Source organism: Somniosus microcephalus, chromosome 4 (genome assembly GCF_052327205.1).
Source record: "Somniosus microcephalus isolate GS21.2 chromosome 4, FLI_Smic_1.0, whole genome shotgun sequence".
Lineage (NCBI taxonomy): Eukaryota > Metazoa > Chordata > Chondrichthyes > Squaliformes > Somniosidae > Somniosus > Somniosus microcephalus.
The window spans coordinates 94548839-94567091 of NC_140990.1; the positions used below are offsets into that span (position 1 = coordinate 94548839).

At 52.9% G+C, this 18253-nt stretch overlaps 1 protein-coding gene across 6 annotated transcripts in view; it reads left to right on the forward strand.

Moving 5' to 3' along the window:
• The window catches only part of LOC147119526 (von Willebrand factor A domain-containing protein 5A-like), a 52585-nt gene that overhangs the window by 20829 nt on the left and 13503 nt on the right, over positions 1 to 18253 (forward strand). For 3 of the 6 annotated variants that reach the window (XM_085985097.1, XM_085985099.1, XM_085985098.1), the window contains exons 7-17: positions 555 to 724; positions 1640 to 1728; positions 2185 to 2329; positions 3068 to 3147; positions 3862 to 3976; positions 4805 to 4963; positions 5440 to 5543; positions 6761 to 6972; positions 12966 to 13106; positions 14391 to 14549; positions 15223 to 15351. In XM_085985097.1, the coding sequence (XP_085841223.1) occupies positions 555 to 724; positions 1640 to 1728; positions 2185 to 2329; positions 3068 to 3147; positions 3862 to 3976; positions 4805 to 4963; positions 5440 to 5543; positions 6761 to 6972; positions 12966 to 13106; positions 14391 to 14549; positions 15223 to 15351 (1503 nt within the window). The remainder of the gene's footprint in view (positions 1 to 554; positions 725 to 1639; positions 1729 to 2184; positions 2330 to 3067; positions 3148 to 3861; positions 3977 to 4804; positions 4964 to 5439; positions 5544 to 6760; positions 6973 to 12965; positions 13107 to 14390; positions 14550 to 15222; positions 15352 to 18253) is intronic. The other 3 variants (XM_085985100.1, XM_085985101.1, XM_085985102.1) reach the window with 3 other exon arrangements.

The following is an 18253-nucleotide window of genomic DNA, read 5'->3' on the forward strand; positions in this document are numbered from 1 at the left end:
GGTTAGGGACAGGTTTGGGTTAGTGGTGGGCTGGGTTAGGGACAGGTTTGGGCTAGTGGTGGGCTGGGTTAGGGACAGGTTTGGGTTAGTGGTGGGCTGGGTTAGGGATAGGTTGGGTTAGTGGTGGGCTGGGTTAGGGACAGGTTTGGGTTAGTGGTGGGCTGGGTTAGGGATAGGTTGGGTTAGTGGTGGGCTGGGTTAGGGACAGTTTGGGTTAGGGGTGGGCTAGTGGGAGAGGTTGGGTTAGGGACAAGTTGGGTTCGGGGTTGGCTGGGTTAGGTGCAGGTTGGGTTGGGGTGGGTTGGAGTAGGTGTAGGATGGGTTGGGTTAGCCGCGGATTGGGTTAGGGCTGGTCTGGAGGGAGAGAATGGGTTAGGAGCAGGTTAGGTTGGGGTGGGCTGAGTTAGGGTAGAGGAACAAGCTGGGTTGTGGATGGGCTTGGGTAATGGCCTGGGTTAGGGGTCATGCTGGGGTTGGGCGGGATGAAGGGAGGGAGCCCGCGTTTGCTGTTTTTCGAGAATCTCCAATTCTGCTCCTGTTTTATCTTTATTCAGGGAGCCTGATTGGAGACCCCACGGTCATGGTCAACTTCTATCCCAGTTTTCCTGAGAAATCCTCCCAGGTTGCGTCCGGGGAGTTCATCTTCCTTGTGGATCGTTCCGGAAGCATGGGTTGCGCAATGTCCAACGACTTTGACGGGCCCAGTCGTATCCGAAGCGCGAAGGTAACCTGGGGAGAGGTGGGGGGCATAATCTGGGGAGGGGTAATTGTGACAGCCTGAAGCAACATTGTGAGAAATTGGCAGAGGGGTTGACTGGGAAATTAGCTTTTTACCCCAGATGGGAATTGACATCGCTAGACTCTGATGGTTTAAGATATGGCGGCAGGCACAGGTGACACCAGTGGCCGAGTGGCTCCATAACCGAGTGCCCTGAGTACGTGCGAGAGTGTTCCTACGGTGGTGTGCTTCCATTGGCATAGACTGTAGACGGCAAATGGCCACACTGGGAAAGCACAGCCAGGAGTCTCCTGTGACCGGTGTGCAGACAAGAGCGCCAATGTAGTGCCCCTCCAACCAGAACATTTGGAAGATATGTGCAGTTGCTGTTCATCTAGCAGGGTAAGGATTACTGACTGTGTAACTGTACAGAGTCACTGTTCATTCAGCAGGGTAAGGATTACTGACTGTGTAACTGTACAGAGTCACTGTTCATTCAGCAGGGTAAGGATCACTGACTGTGTAACTGCACAGAGTCACTGTTCATTCAGCAGGGTAAGGATCACTGACTGTAACTACAGAATCGCTGTTTATTCAGCAGGGTAAGGATTACTGACTAACTACAGAATCGCTGTTTATTTAGCAGGGTAAGGATTACTGACTAACTGTACAGAGTCACTGTTCATTCAGCAGGGTAAGGGTTACTGACTGTGTAACTGTACAGAGTCACTGTTCATTCAGCAGGGTAAGGATCACTGACTGTGTAACCAATGTGTCTGTGTGTGCTCCTGGCCTAAGTCACAGCCTGGGGGTGAAGCAATGGGTAATGGGGGGAATCCCCCGGAAGAGTGGGAAGTTAGGAACATTTAGAGCTGGAAGCTGAAGCTGATGCTGAGACTAACCAGGAGTTTGTTCCGACAGGACACGCTGCTCCTCCTCCTGAAGAGCCTGCCCATGGGATGCTTCTTCAACATTTACGGATTCGGAAGCAAATTTGACTCCTTCTTCCCGTAAGTGGGAATTTTCTTCAAGTGACGGGAAACTATGATGGGCGCCCAAGGATGAGTTTACACAGGATGAGAGGTCGCCTCCACAGAGCACGTTCAGACACTGACCTTTCACCCTCTGGGACCTGGGGTCAAATCCAGCCCCAGACAGAGGGGCATGAAGGTCTCGTTTCTCTCTTTTGAAGGGGGATTGGGTGGGGCAGTGGGTCAGACACTGACCTTTCCTGACAGAGTGTAAAGTGCTCATAGACACCGGGGAATCCCCAAGTCCTTTGGCTGAGGGAGGGGGTCAGGCAGGAGGAAGGATTTGTCGGGGCGGTGGATGGCGGGAGGGCCTGGGAAGCCAGGCTGACAAAATCTGAACCGTATCGTCCCGGTTACACCACGTCGCGTGGCCCCATGTGTCACCGCCCGCTCCAAACCTCTAACGCATGCTTTCTCTCTCTCTCTCTCGTGCAGTGAGAGCATCGAGTACAGTCAGGAGTCGATGCAGAGTGCGCTGGAGAAACTGAAAGGCATCGAGGCAGACATGGGCGGGACCGAGATCCTCCAGCCCCTCACCGCCATTTACAACAAGCCCTGTAAACCAGGGCACCCGCGGCAGGTAATGGCTCTGAATGGCCAGTGCGGGAAGATTCACCGAGAAGTTTGTTAATTTGAAAAGTGCCAAGCCCTGGCCACAGAGCCGGAGGGACAACCTCAGAGTGACGCAGGAAGGGAGCGGCTCCACGCTCGCTCTTGTTTGAGTAAAGGTCGAGTCTGGGACCCTTTGTTGCGACACTGCCTCACGCGACCTGTCGGTGTCAGCCGTGGCTCGGTCAGGTAACGATCTCTCCCCCTCTGAGTCAGAAGGTCATGGGTTCGAGTCCCCACTCCGGAGACTAGAGCCCCATATTCCAGGGCCGACACTCCCGGTGCTCGCAACGAGGGAGCGCTGCACTGTCGGAGGTGCCGTCTTTCAGGTGAGGCCCCCCGTCTGCCCCCTCAGGTGGACGTAAAAGATTCCACGGCTATTATTGGAAGAGCAGCGGGGGAATTATCCCTGGTGTCCTGGGGCCAATATTTATGCCTCGACCAACATCACTAAAAAACAGATGATCTGGTCATAATCGCATTGTTGCTTGTGAGATCTTAATGTCTGCGAACTCGAGTGTGTGTGAGTCAGCGGGGGCAGGGGCGATGGGGTTGTGGATGACGGCCAGGGAGCTGGACTCCACGAATGGGCAGCACCTTCAGAAAAGCGGTGGAGAAAGTTCGAGTGAGTAAAGGGTGAAGCGAGCGGATATTTCTCGGGTCCCTGCCCACCACTCCGCCCCCGGTAACTCTTCCTCTGCTCTCCCAGCTCTTTGTTTTCACAGACGGCGAGGTGTCGAACACGAAGTTGGTCCTCGCTGAGGTTCAAAAGAACGCCCCCAGTCACAGGTAACAAAAGCCAGTGTGGGGGAGCGCTCTGTCCCGGTGGACGGGCGAGTCTAACCTGTCCCGCCTGTCATTCTGGCATCGCTGCCAAGTCTCTCCCCCCCCCCCCCCCCCCCCCCCCCCAACACCTGGAGCGCAGGTGACGGGCGGCGATTCTCCGGGTGCACACTCCGGCGCAGAGCCGTGTCCACCGGAAGCAAACACGGTCATCGCGGGAAAACTCACGATATCCCAATACATGCTCGCAAGAGAGCATGACAACTGATGTGTCTAGGTCGAGGGCCCATCGTTCCCGACCTACCCTTGAACTCTACCGACCTCCCCATCCTTTCACCCGACCTTCCCCGACCTCCTTGTCCTTCTCCCCCAACCTCCTCACAACCTTCGGCTGCCACGTTTTCTGCATTACAACAGTGACTGCACTTTATATTAAAAAAAAAAAAAAAATACTGGCTGTAAAGCTCATTGGGACCTGCTGAGGTAGTGAGGGGGGCTGTATAAATGCAAGATCTTTCTTTGCTTCAAAATGCTAAGAGGAAAGAGGATGTGGGGATCTATCCCAGCATGCACTGCAGTAGTGAAACCCCTCTATTAAAATAATTGAACCGTAGAAGATTCCAACATAGAGACCATTTGGCCCATCGAGTGTCCTATCCTTCGCTCACAGTCCCAGCCGTGATCCTCTAACTAACCAAACACTTTCCTCCTGTTCTCCAGGTGCTTTTCTTTCGGGATCGGTCAGGGGGCCTCCACAGCGCTCATCAAAGGCATTGCCAAGGCCGCCTCGGGGAGCTACGAGTTCATCACCGGGAAGGAGAGGATGCAGGCAAAGGTACCGAGATCTGGGACAGTACCTGGGGGGAGCCCGTCCAGTGACTGGGGGGGAACCCGAGCCCGTCCAGTGACTGGGGGGGAACCCGAGCCCGTCCAGTGACTGGGGGGGAACCCGAGCCCGTCCAGTGACTGGGGGGAACCCGAGCCCGTCCAGTGACTGGGGGGAACCCGAGCCCACCCAGTGACTGGGGGGAACCCCGAGCCCGTCCAGTGACTGGGGGGGAACCCGAGCCCGTACTGGGAATCTCTATCAGGGCCCCATTTAAAGTGTGGTATGTGGAACTCCTGGTCTGTGAATTGAAGAACTGAATTCCTGAATGATACTTTCTGGAAATTCCGGAGGGAGAGTCAACGCCCTCCCTCCCCACCCTTCATTTCCCTCCCTCAGACAAGGTTGTGGGTTCAAGCCCCACTCCAGAGACTCGAGCCCCAGAATCCAGGGCCGACACTCCCGGTGAGCATACTGAGGGAGCGCTGCCCTGTCCGAGGTGCCATCTTTCAGATGAGACGTTAAACCGAGGCCCCTTCTGCCGGCTCAGGTGGGTCATTAAAGACCCCATGGCCACTATTACGAGGAAGAACAGGGGAGTTAAATCCGGGCCCAAGTCCTCGGGCATTCAATATTTATCCCTCAACCAACATTACTAAAATCTGGCCATCATCACATTGCTGTTTGTGGGATCTTGCTGTGTGTAAATGGGCTTCTGCGTTTCCTATATTACAACAGTGACCACACTTCAAAGGAAGTACCTCATTGGCCATAAAGTGCTTTGGGACGTCCTGAGGCGAAGGGCACTGTATAAATGAAAGTCTTTCTTTCTTGCAGGTGCTGCAGAGTTTGAAGTTTGCTCTCCAACCGGCCGTGACAGACCTGACCATCAGCTGGGACCTGCCCCCCGGCCTGGAGGCCGTGCTCTTATCCCAGCCCCCCACCGTGGTCTTCAACGGGCAGAGATCCATCGTCTACGCACAGCTGAAGGGGAAGGTGAGGAACAGCGGGTGGGGTCGGGGGTCTGGCCCGGCTTCTCCCAGAACGTCAGGGTATTCGGATCCAGGGGACTCCCGGGGGGTGCGGCTGGGTGGGGTGGGGGCAGTAAAATGTCCTTGAAGCAGGAAAGAAGCCCCAAAGTATCCTGGAGGTGGGCCTTGCCCTCAAAGACTCCTTTTATAGAGGGAGTCTCTCCATCAGGGACCCCTTTTAAAGAGGGTGTCTCTCCACCGGGAGCCCTTTATAGAGGGGGACAGAACTCCTGGGCGGAGAATGCAGAGGCTAGGGGGGATTCCTGGGCTGGGAATGCAGGGGCTGCGGGGGTTCCTGGGCTGGGAATGCAGGGGCTGCGGGGGTTCCTGGGCTGGGAATGCAGGGGCTGCGGGGGTTCCTGGGCTGGGAATACAGGGGCTGAAGTAAAGTGTGATGCACTTTGCCCGATGATGTAATCTGTGTTCATTTGCTTCCTTCAGGTTGATCCCAGTCTGGAGGTCGAGACGTCCCTGAAATATTCACTGGGAGAACAGCTCGTCCAAAATAACGTGAAGTTCAGCCTTCAGGCCGACAGGACCGGGAGGTAACTGGGCCCCAACTCTGCACCTGCTGTACCCAAGCCCCTGGCCCCAGTTCAGGGCCCACTCTACCCGGGTACCAGACCCCAATTCAGGCCCACTCTACCCGGGTACCAGACCCCAATTCAGGCCCACTCTACCCAGGTACCAGACCCCAATTCAGGGCCTACGCTACCCGGGTACCAGACCCCAATTCAGGGCCCACTCTACCCGGGTACCAGACCCCAATTCAGGCCCACTCTACCCAGGTACCAGACCCCAATTCAGGGCCCACGCTACCCGGGTACCAGACCCCAATTCAGGGCCCACTCTACCCGGGTACCAGACCCCAATTCAGGCCCACTCTACCCGGGTACCAGACCCCAATTCAGGGCCCACTCTACCCGGGTACCAGACCCCAATTCAGGGCCCACTCTACCCGGGTACCAGACCCCAGTTCAGGCCCACTCTACCCCGGTACCAGACCCCAATTCAGGGCCTACACTACCCGGGTACCAGACCCCAGTTCAGGCCCACTCTACCCGGGTACCAGACCCCAATTCAGGGCCTACACTACCCGGGTACCAGACCCCAGTTCAGGCCCACTCTACCCCGGTACCAAAACCCAATTCAGGCCAACTCTACCGGGTACCAGACCCCAATTCAGGGCCTAGTCTACCCAGGTACCAGACCCCAATTCAGGCCCACTCTACCCGGTACCAGACCCCAATTCAGGGCCCACACTACCCGGGTACCAGACCCCAATTCAGGGCCCACTCTTCCTGGGTACCAGACCCCAGTTCAGGCCTACTCTACCCTGGGGATTCCCATGGCACATTGCCTCTATTCCGGGGTCCCAGTGGCGCACTACCCCTGTCCTGTTGGTGCGATACCCCAATACTGGGGGCCCCTGTCGGTGCGATACCCCAATACTGGGGGCCCTGTCGGTGCGATACCCCAATACTGGGGGGTCCTGACTGTGTGATACCCCAATACTGGGGGTCCTGTCGGTGTGATACCCCAATACTGGGGGGGTCCCGACGGTGTGATACCCCAATACTGGGGGGGTCCCGTCGGTGTGATACCCCAATACTGGGGTTCCTGTCGGTGTGATACCCCAATACTGGGGTTCCTGTCGCTGTGATACCCCAATACTGGGGGTCCTGTCGGTGTGATACCCCAATACTAAGGATCTTGATGACACCGCACTCTTTTCCAAAGCTTTTTTCTGTTGTCTTTTCAGGTCCACCATCCACCACCTGGCAGCAAAGACGATGATCGGGGTCCTGGAGTCGGGCACCAATCCACAAACGGACGATGTGAAAAATCGCATCATTGGGATCAGCACCGAGGCCAATGTCATCTCCTCCCACACAGCCTTCATCGCCATCAACAAAGACCTCAACCAGCCCTTGCAAGGGCCCATGACCAGGCGTAACATCCCGCATTTTTCAGGTCCGTGGCCCTGCATTTTACTGGGATTAAGGATCTAGGGGAAGAAATTGGGTATGTAGCGCCACCTATTAGTGCCTAAAGAGGGCAGTCAGTGGCTGTAGCGCCACTGGCTGCGCCTCCCATGATATTCAGCGGGGGCGCCAATGGTGGCGTTAGCCTGTTGCGCTGCACCGCCACCGCGATGACATCATTGGTGTGCGCAGCACCCCAATCGCGATATTTGGTAGCAAACGCCGCTGTAGCGCTGTTCGCTACCTGCGCCCAGTTCAGGGGGCCTTGCTGTGCCGGCAGTGACGCAAGTTAAGGTGGAGATGCGGGGCGGCCGCCTGCCAGCACCTCCATCCCCGGCCTCCTGACCCCCCCCCCCCCCCCCCCCCGGCGGCATTGCCGGCTGTTTCCTGAGAGCCCGGCACTTCTCCTCTGTGCCGGGCTCTTTTGCCGGCACTCGCGATCGGGGATCGCGCTGTTGCAAGCCCCTCCCCCTTAACAATGGGAGGAAGGCCTGCAGTACCGCAGCGTGCCGTGCCGCAGCGTGTGGCGCTGCGGCACGTTGCGCTGCGATATTCAGTTTCAGCGCCCTAAGAGGGACGCAGAGCGCCTCGAGCCTCACCCCGTCTCCCTCTAGGGGCGCTGAAACTGAATTTCTAACGTTCGCTAATGCTCCGAGCGCTGCGCAAAAATCAGTGCCCAGGCGAACTTGGCGCCACTTTGGCGCCTCAACCCAATTTCTAGGCCCTAATCTTTTAAGTCGAATGAATGCCTGACCTTTCACCCTCCGGGGCCTGGGGTCCAATGCAGCTCCAGACAGACAGGGATGATGGTCTCCTCTCTCTGATGAGGAGGCTGGGCGTGGTTCAGACCAGACCAGGCCTGGTCTGGTTTATGTCTCTCTCTCGGACGAAACTGACGCCCTTCACAAATACTCCAGTCTCTCAGTCAAGAGGCACCTTCACCCCTGGCCCCAGCTGAATCCAATCCTGCTTCACTCCTGGATCTGGGGCCTCGGATCCAATTAATACCTCGGTGTGCAGATGGCGTGAGGCCTAGTGAGACGGGGGGTGGGGCGGGACTCGGAGAAAAATCCTTCACTGGAAGGGTCACCTGATCTCCCAGAAGAGCCCCTTCGAGTATCAAAGCTAAGGAAGTGGGACAGGTAAAGGCCCGGGTAGGGGTGGGGAGACGTGCTGTTCTGGTGGTGGAGGGATCTGAGGAGCTGGGCTAATGAACCAGGCTTCTTCAGCCAACCTTCAAGAGTCGCGACACCTTGGCTCCAATACGATGGCTGGGCCCTGGTCACTGCACGGCTTTAAACAGCACCGCCCGCACAATGGGTCCTGCAGATACTGGGCCGTACATCCAGTGGAGGGGTCCCGGCTGTGGTCCTCAGCTCGCCAACTCTACGTGTTCCTGGAGGTTCCATCACATGATCGCCTGCCTCCAACCACCCCACCCCCCGCACAATGGGGAAGGTGCAAAAACAAGATTCACAAGGATGACCCCTGAATGGAAAGGTTATACGTGTCGGGAAAGACTGAACAGGCTGGGGCTCTTTTCTCTAGAGAAGAGAAGTACTGAGGGGTGACTTAATAGAGGTCTTTAAGATTATGAAAGGGGTTCGATAGGGTAATGTGCAGAAGCTGTTTCCACTTGGGCAGTCCAAAACTAGGGGCCATAAATATAAGGTATACCCAATAGGAAAATTCAGGAGAAGCTTCTTTACCCAGAGAGTGGTGAGCAATGTTCCCTGTAATTTTATTTTTGGTGCGCGGGGCCCCTTAACTGGCTGCGCCGCCCATTCAATTTTTCGTGCATGCGCGGTTATTTCCGTTGTAAAGCCGGTGAGCGGCCTGCATGGGACCTCCGCACCAGTGCGCAGCCGCACAGCTTAGTGAGTACGTTGGTGGTGAGAATGTGGAACTCTCTATCAGAGGGAGTAGTTGAGGCAAATAGCGTGGATGCAATTACATAGAAACATAGAAGATAGGAGCAGGAGTAGGCCATTCAGCCCCTCGAGTCTGCTCTGCCATTCAATGAGATCATGGCTGATCATCCAAATTCAGTACCCTGTCCCTGCCTTCTCCCCATATCCCTTGATCCCTTTAGCCTTAAGAAATATATCTAACTCCTTCTTGAATATATTTAATGAATTGGCCTCAACGGTCTTCTGGGTGAAGAAATTCCTCCTCATCGCTGTCCTCAATGGCTTACCACTTATCTTTAGACTGTGACCCCTGGTTCTGGACTCCCCTGCCATCCGGGACAGCCTTAAGGGGGGAGCTAGATAAACACACGAGGGGGAAAGGGATAGAAGGATATGTTGACAGGGTGAGATGAAGAAGGGATGGGGAGGAGGCTGGTGTGGAGCATAAACACCGGCACGGACTTGTTGGGCCGAATGGCCTGTTTCTGCGCTGTAGACACGATGTAACTCCCGCCGTTGGTCGCCCCACATGTCCATCCTCATGGTCGACCTCTTTCGCCTGCCAACCGGAAAGTGAAAAGACTCTTCAAAAGACAGACTAGACGCAGGAAGGATGTTCCCGATGGCGGGGGAGTCCGGAACCAGGGGTCACAGTCTAAGGATAAGAGGTAATCCATTTACGACAGAGATGAGCAGGAATTTCTTCACCCAGAGAGTGGTGAACCTGTGGAATTCTCTACCACAGAAGGCAGTTGAGGCCAATTCATTAAATATATTCAAGAAGGAGTTAGATATATTTCTTACGGCTAAAGGGATCAACTGACATGGGGAGAAAGCAGGGACAGGGCACTGAATTTGGATGATCAGCCATGATCTCATTGAATGGCAGAACAGGCTCGAGGGGCCGAATGGCCTGCTCCTATCTTCTGTTTCATTACCCAAATGGATGAATCTTGACTGTCTAATCAAAGAGCCTTTTTTCCCCTTGCCCTGGAGATTAATCTTTAATTCCTTAGGGCGGTTGGCCACCCCACGGGCTCCTGCCCTTTGTGTAGCTCCTTTGAATTGCAGGCAACATCACCAGGGAGGCAGAAGGCAAACTGAAACCTTGAAGTCCGACTACATACGAGAATGGTGGGCAGCAAAAGACCAGCTGGTGCATCAAGCCTGCCTCACACGTCGCCTCCGACAGTGCAGCGCTCCTCGGCACTAGCAACCGGGAGTGTCGGCCCTGGATTATGGAGCTCAAGCCCCTGGAGTGGGGGACTCAAACCCGCGAACGTTTGACTGAGAGCAAGACCGACCGAACCACGGCCAACCCAGCGAGTGAGCGGTTTCAGGATTCCCTGAAACACTGAATGAATATTTTGTATCAGTCTTTACAGTAGAAGACATTAAGAATATCCCAACACTGGACAAACAGGGGGCTAAAGGGGGGGGAGGAGCTAAACACGATCAAAATCACTAAGGAAGCGGTACTCGGTAAAATAATGGGACTCAAGGCAGATAAATCACCTGGACCTGATGGCTTACATCCTAGGGTCTTGAGGGAAGTGGCGGTAGGGATTGTGGATGCATTGGTAATAATTTTCCAAAACTCCCTGGACTCGGCAAAGGTCCCGGCAGACTGGAAAACTGCTAATGTAACACCCTTATTTAAAAAGGGCAGTAGACAGAAGGCTGGAAACTATAGACCGGTTAGCCTAACATCTGTGGTAGGTAAAATATTGGCGTCCATTATTAAGGAGACAGTAACAGGACATTTGGATAATCATAATTTAATAGGACAAAGTCAGCATGGTTTTATGAAGGGGAAGTCATGTTTGACAAATTTGCTGGAGTTCTTTGAGGAAGTAACATATAGGGTGGATAAAGGGGAACCAGTGGACGTAGTGTATTTAGACTTCCAAAAGGCATTTGACAAGGTGCCACACAAGATTATTGCTTAAGATAAAAAATCACGGGATTGGGGGTAATATTCTGGCATGGATAGAGGATTGGTTATCGAACAGAAGGCAGAGAGTTGGGATAAATGGTTCATTCTCAGACTGGCAATCAGTAACTAGTGGTGTTCCGCAGGGGTCGGTGCTGGGTCCCCAACTCTTTACAATCTATATTAACGATTTGGAGGAGGCGACCGAGTGTAACATATCAAAGTTTGCAGATGATACTAAGATGGGAGGGAAAGTAGTGAGTGAGGAGGACATAAAAAACCTGCAAGGGGACATCGACAGGCTAAGTAAGTGGGCAGAGATTTGGCAGATGGAATACAATACTGGAAAGTGTGAGGTTATGCACTTTGGCAGGAAAAATGGTAGAGCAAGCTATTATCTTAATGGCAAGAAACTGGAAAGTACTGAAGTACAAAGGGATCTGGGGGTCCTGGTGCACAAAACTCAAAAGGTAAGTATGCAGGTGCAGCAAGTGATTAAGAAGGCCAATGGAATGTTGGCTTTCATTGCTAGGTGGATAGAATATAAAAATAGGGAGGTATTGCTTCAGTTGTACAAGGTATTGGTGAGACCGCACCTGGAATACTGCATACAGTTTTGGTGTCCATACTTAAGAAAAGACATACTTGCTCTCGAGTCAGTACAAAGAAGGTTCACTCGGTTAATCCCGGGGATGAGGGGATGGACATATGAGGAGAGGTTGAGTAGATTGGGACTCTACTCATTGGAGTTCAGAAGAATGAGAGGCGATCTTATTGAAACATATAAGATTGTGAAGGGGTTGGATCGGGTGGATGCGTGGAGGATGTTCCCGATGATGGGTGAAACTAGAACTAGGGGGCATAGTCTTAGAATAAGGGGCTGCTCTTTCAAAACTGAGATGAGGAGGAACTACTTCATTCAGAGGGTGGTAGGTCCATGGAATATGCTGCCCCAAAAAGCTGTAGAAGCTACATCATCATTACATACATTTAAAACAGAAATAGACAGTTTCCAAGAAGTAAAGGGAATTAAGGGTTACGGGGAGCGGGCAGGAATTTGGACATGAGTCTAGGTTCGGATCGGACATGGCCCTGTGGGTAGCGGAGCGGGCCCAGGGGCCGTGTAGCCTGATCCTGCTCCTATTTTGTGTGTCTAATTCTGTTGGATTCAGGAGATGGTTCTGTGATAGTGGATTGGTGGTTAGGATCAGATCAGCCATGATCTTATTGAATGGCGGAGCAGGCTCGAGGGGCTGATTGGCCTACTCCTGCTCCTATTTCTTATGTTCTTATGATTCCCCATCCTGTGGCCGTACTGAGCCGAGGGTCGTCCGCGGTGCCCTTCCTGCTTCCCCTTTCTCTCTTTGCGACGGCGATGACGACAAGGACAGGCTCTGCCATCTGCCAGGCCGCTCGGTAGGTCTCGGCCCGAAGGCCCCGCAGCCCGACTCTTCGAGTGGGCGGGTGGTGTCGCCGTGAAGACGAACGGACGGAAGGGGAGGCAGCGGGGAAAGACCCACCTAACGCTGTCCTGAGCATCTCTCGGCAGGCGGGTCCATCGATGCACAGAGAATTTGCTCGCAATTATGTAGAATGAGACCGCAACGCTCGATGCCCGAGCCCAGCTTGGGATCTTCAGACAGGTGAAGAAAGATTTCTACAGCGCCTTTCACCACTTCAGGATGTCCCAAACGCTTTACGGCCAGTGAAGTAGTTTTGAAACGTTGTCACTGTTGTAATGTCAGAAACACGGCTGCCAATTTACGCACAGCAAGATCCCACAAACCGCAATGTGATAAATGGCCAGATAATCTCTTGGTGATGTTAGTTGAGGTATAAGTATTGGGCCCCAGGACATTGGGGAGAACTCCCCTGCTCTTCCATATAGTGTCGGTGGGATCTTTTACATCCACCTGAGACTGGGATGAGATCGATTTAAAAAAATTTTAAATTTATTTTGTTGTTGTTGTTGGTTAAGGGTGTGGAGGGATATGGAGCAAAGGCAGGTAAATGGAGTCGAGGTACAGATCTAAGTTGAATGGCGGAACAGGCTCGAGGGGCGGAAGGGCCTCCTCCTGTTCCTGGGAAGGGGCGCGGGTAACGGTGATTTTCCTAATGACTCTTTGCATTCTTTTATAGCACCTGCCCGCCTGCTGGGCGGGTTAAATGTCTGCTACGGTCAACCACCCATGAGGATGACAAATCGTTGCATCAAATTGCAATCTCCTTGCAATGTCCAATTTCAAGGCTTGATGGATTGTCCGCCCCTGCCAGGGAGAGGTAACGTTTGCCCGTGACATTTCGCTCACCCCCCACCTGCACCAATTTGCACACAGCAAGATCCCAAAACCCAGCACTCTGATAAATAACCAGATCATCTGTATTTTAGCGATATTGGTTGAGGGGTTAGTATTGGCCCCAGGACACCAGGGAGGACGCCCCTGATCTTCTTTGAAATAGCGGCTGTGGGATCTTTTACATCCACGAGAGAGAGAGAGAGAGCAGACGGGCCCTCGTTTTAACGTCTCATCCGAAAGACGGCACCTCCGACAGGGCTGCGCTTCCCTAAGTAGGGCACCGGGAGTGTCGGCCCTGGATTGTTGGGGCTCGAGTCTCTGGAGTGGGGGTCTCGAACCCGCGGCCCTCTGACAGCGAGACGACCGAACCACGGCTGACCCAACGAGCGAGCGGTTTCGGGGGTTTTCCAGCCTGTAACTGCACTTAGCTGGAGATCCGCGGGTCGTGCGCACCGAACTTCCTGCTTCCCCTTTCTGTCTCCACGGCGATGACACCGACGGGCTCTGCCGGCCGCTGGGCCGCTCGGTAGGCCTCGACCCGAAGGCCCCGCAGCCCGACTCTTCGAGTGGGCGGGTGGTGTCGCCGTGAAGACGGACGGACGGAAGGAGAGGCAGCGGGGAAAGACCCACCTAACGCTGTCCTGAGCATCTCTCGGCAGGCGGGTCCATCGATGCACAGAGAATTTGCTCGCAATTATGCAGAATGAGACCGCAACGCTCGATGCCCGAGCCCAGCTTGGGATCTTCAGACAGGTGAAGAAAGATTTCTACAGCGCCTTTCACCACTTCAGGACGTCCCAAACGCTTTACGGCCAGTGAAGTACTTTTGAAACGTTGTCACTGTTGTAATGTCAGAAACACGGCTGCCAATTTACGCACCGAAACATCCCACAAACCGCAATGTGATAAATGGCCAGATAATCTCTTAGTGATGTTAGTTGAGGTATAAGTATTGGGCCCCAGGACATTGGGGAGAACTCCCCTGCTCTTCCAAATAGTGTCGGTGGGATCTTTTACATCCACCTGAGACTGGGATGAGATCGATTTAAAAAAAAAAAAAAAAAAAAAAAAATGTATTAATTTTTTTTTTGTTGTTGTTGGTTAAGGGTGTGGAGGGATATGGAGCAAAGGCAGGTAAATGGAGTCGAGGTACAGATCTAAGTTGAATGGCGGAACAGGCTCGAGGGGCGGAAGGGCCTCCTCCTGTTCCTGGGAAGGGGCGCGGGTAACGGTGATTTTCCTAATGACTCTTTGCATTCTTTTATAGCACCTGCCCGCGTGCTGGGCGGGTTAAATGTCTGCTACGGTCAACCACCTCCACCCCCACCTCCACCCATGAGGATGACAAATCGTTCCATCAAATTGCAATCTCCTTGCAATCTCCAATTTCAAGGCTTGATGGATTGTCCGCCCCTGCCAGGGAGAGGTAACGTTTGCCCGTGACATTTCGCTCACCCCCACCTGCACCAATTTGCACACAGCAAGATCCCAAAACCCAGCACTCATAAATGACCAGGTCATCTGTATTTTAGCAATATTGGTTGAGGGGTTAGTATTGGCCCCAGGACACCAGGGAGGACGCCCCTGATCTTCTTTGAAATAGTGGCTGTGGGATCTTTTACATCCTAGAGAGAGAGAGAGAGCAGACGGGCCCTTGTTTTAACCTATCATCCGAAAGACGGCACCTCCGACAGGGCTGCGCTTCCCTGAGTAGGGCACTGGGAGTGTCGGCCCTGGATTGTGGGGGCTCGAGTCTCTGGAGTGGGGTTCTCGAACCCGCGGCCCTCTGACAGCGAGACCGGCCGAACCACGGCTGACACAACGAGCGAGCAGTTTCGGGGTTTTTTCAGCCTGTAACTGCACTTAGCCGGAGATCCGCGGGTTGTGCGCACTGAACTTCCTGCTTCCCCTTTCTGTCTCCGTGGCGACGACACAACGACGGGCTCTGCCGGCCGCTGGGCCGCTCGGTAGGCCTCAACCCAAAGGCCCCGCAGTCCGACTCTGCGCGGGCGGGTGGTGTCGCCATGAAGATGGATGGAAGGGGAGGGAGGGAGCGGGACAGACTCTCCTAACGCTGTCCCGATCGTCTCTTTCGACAGGTGCGGTCTTGGAGGAAAAGCTCTTGATAACGGGCGGATATAGAAAGAAACGTTCGATGCCTGAGCCCACCGCAGCATCTTGCAAATCGGTGGAATGTGACGGAGAGGGCGTGGAGAGCCTGCAGACAGGTAAAAGATTTCGACAGCGCCTTTCACCACAGGACGTCCCAAAGCGCTTCACGGCCAATGAAGTACTTTTGAAGTGGAGCCACTTGTAATGTAGGAAACGCGGGCAGCGAATTTGCGCACCGCAAGATCCACAAACAGTAATGTGACGATGACCAGATCCTCTCTTTTTAGTGATGTTGTTTGAGGGATAAATATTGGCCCCAGGTTCGAACCCTCACTCCAGAGACTCGAGCCCCATAATCCAGGGCTGACACACACAGTTCCCAGTACTGAGGGAGCGCTGCACAGTCTGAGGTGCCATTTTTCAGATGCGATATTAAAAAAAAAACGAGGGCCCCATCTGCCCCCTCAAGTGGATGTAAAAGATCCCACGGTCACTATTGGAAGAACAGCAGGGGGAGTTCTCCCCGGTGTCCTGGGCCCCAATATTTATCCCTCAACCAACATCATTAAAAAAAGACGATCTGATCGTTCAAATCATTGGGGTTTGTGGAATCTTGCTGTGTGCAAAATCAGCTGCTGGATTTCCCAATCTCTCAACCCCGGCCCAAGGGATGACCCCCTCTTGTCAATCTCCATAACAACCGCCTGCTCCCCTTTCCTCATCCTGCTTCTCCACACGGTCCCCCATTCCCTCCCCCACCCCCTACACGCGCTAGACCTCCCTTTCACCACCCGCCCCGCCCAGACTCCGTCCCCGCAAGCTGCGGCACACTTGGACAGCTGGCAACCTCGCGCCATCCCTCCTCACAAAACGTGGCTCACGGACCCTGTAGCTCCATTCTCGTTCCCTATTCCATAGGGTGGTCCTCGCTCTGGATCATTTCATCACATCCCCCCCCCCCCCCCCCCCCCACCGACATAACATAAGAATATAAGAAATAAGTGCAGGAGTAGGCCATATGGCCCCTCGAGCCTGCTCCGCCATTCAGTAAGATCATGGCTGATCTTCAACCTCAACTCCACTTTCCCGCCCGATCTCCATATCCCTTGATTCCCCTAGTGTCCAAAAATCTATCGATCTCAGCCTTGAATATACTCAAAGACTCAGCCTCCACAGCCCTCTGGGGCAGAGAATTCCAAAGATTCACAACCCTCTGAGTGAAGAAATTCCTCCTCATCTCAGTCTTAAAAGGCCGACCCCTTATCCTGAGACTATGCCCCTAGTTCTAGACACTCCAGCCAGGGGAATCGACCTCTCAGCATCTACCCTGTCAATCCCCCTCAGAATCTTGTATGTTTCAATGAGATCACCTTTCATTCTTCTAAACTCCAGAGAGTATCGGCCCATTCTACACAATCTCTCATCATAGGACAGCCCTCTCATCCCAGGAATCAATCTAGTGAACCTTTGCTGCACCGCCTCCAAGGCAAGTATATCCTTCCTTAGATAAGGAGACCAAAACTGTGCCCAGTACTCCAGGTGTGGTCTCCCCAAGGCCCTGTACAATTGTAGCAAGACTTCCTTACTCTTATACTCCAACCCCCTTGCAATAAAGGCCAACATGCCATTTGCCTTCCTTATTGCTTGCTGTACCTGCATGCTAGCTTTCTGTGTTTCTTGCATGAGGACACCCAAATCTCTCTCAACAGCAACATTTGAAAGTTTCTCACCATTTAAAAAATATTCTGTTTTTCTATTCCTACCAAAGCGAATAACCTCACATTTCCCTACATTATACTCCATCTGCCACCTTACTGCCCACTCACTTAGTCTATCTACAGGAAACTTTGGTTTATCCGGAGGTTATATGTCCGGAATACTCGATCTAACGGCAAAAATCAGGAGCCATTTTCTATAAGTTTTTTTTTAAAGTTCTCGTTGCTTTTTTTTTCCCCAGTCAGGCACTGCAAGGTCTGTAGCTATAGCAACAGCTTCAGCTAGAGACGCTTGCAGCTGCAGCCTAACAGGGTTTGTTGATTCACAGAGCTTTTCTGTTCCATATGTTTCAACATTAACGCTGGTATGTCCGGCACTTTTGATGGTACGGCACCAGCTCGGTTCCGTCGGTGCCAGATATCAGAAAGTTTCCTGTATATCCCATTGCAGACTTTTTGTGTTCTCCTCACAGCTTACGGTCCCACCTAGCTTTGTATCGTCATCATACTTGGATACATTACACTCGGTCACTTCATCTAGGTCATTAATATAGATTGTAAATAGCTGAGGCCCCAGAACTGATCCTTGCGGCACCCCACTAGTTACAGCCTGCCAACCTGAAAAAGACCCATTTATTCTTACTCTCTGCTTTCTGTCTGTTGATCAATCCTCTATCCATGCTACTATATTACCCCCCAACCCCATGAGCCCTTATCTTATGTAATAACCTTTAATGTGGCACTTTATTGAATGCCTTTTGGAAATCCAAATATACTACATCCACTGGTTCCCCTTTATCTACCCTGCTAGTTACATCCTCAAAAAACATTAATAAATTTGTCAAACATGATTTCCCTTTCATAAATCCATGTTGACTCTGCCTAATCATGTTATGATTTTCTAAGTGCCCTGATACCATTTCCTTAACAATGGATTCCAGCATTTTCCTGTCGACTGACGTCAGGCTAACTGGCCTGTAGTTCCCTGTTTTTTCTCTCCCTCCTTTCTTGAAAAGCGGTGTTACATTTGCAACCTTCCAATCCGCTGGGACAATTTAGAATCTTGGGAATTTTGGAAGATCAAAACCAAGGCATCCACTATCTCTGCAGCCACCTCTTTTAGAACCCTAGGATGTAGGACATCAGGTCCAGGGGATTTGTCAGCTTTTAGTCCCATTAGTTTCTCTAGTACTTTTTCTCTACTTAAATTAATTACGTTAAGTTCCTCACCCTCATTAGACCTTTGGTTCCCCACCATTTTTGGTATACATTTTGTGTCTTCTATTGTGAAGACAGATACAAA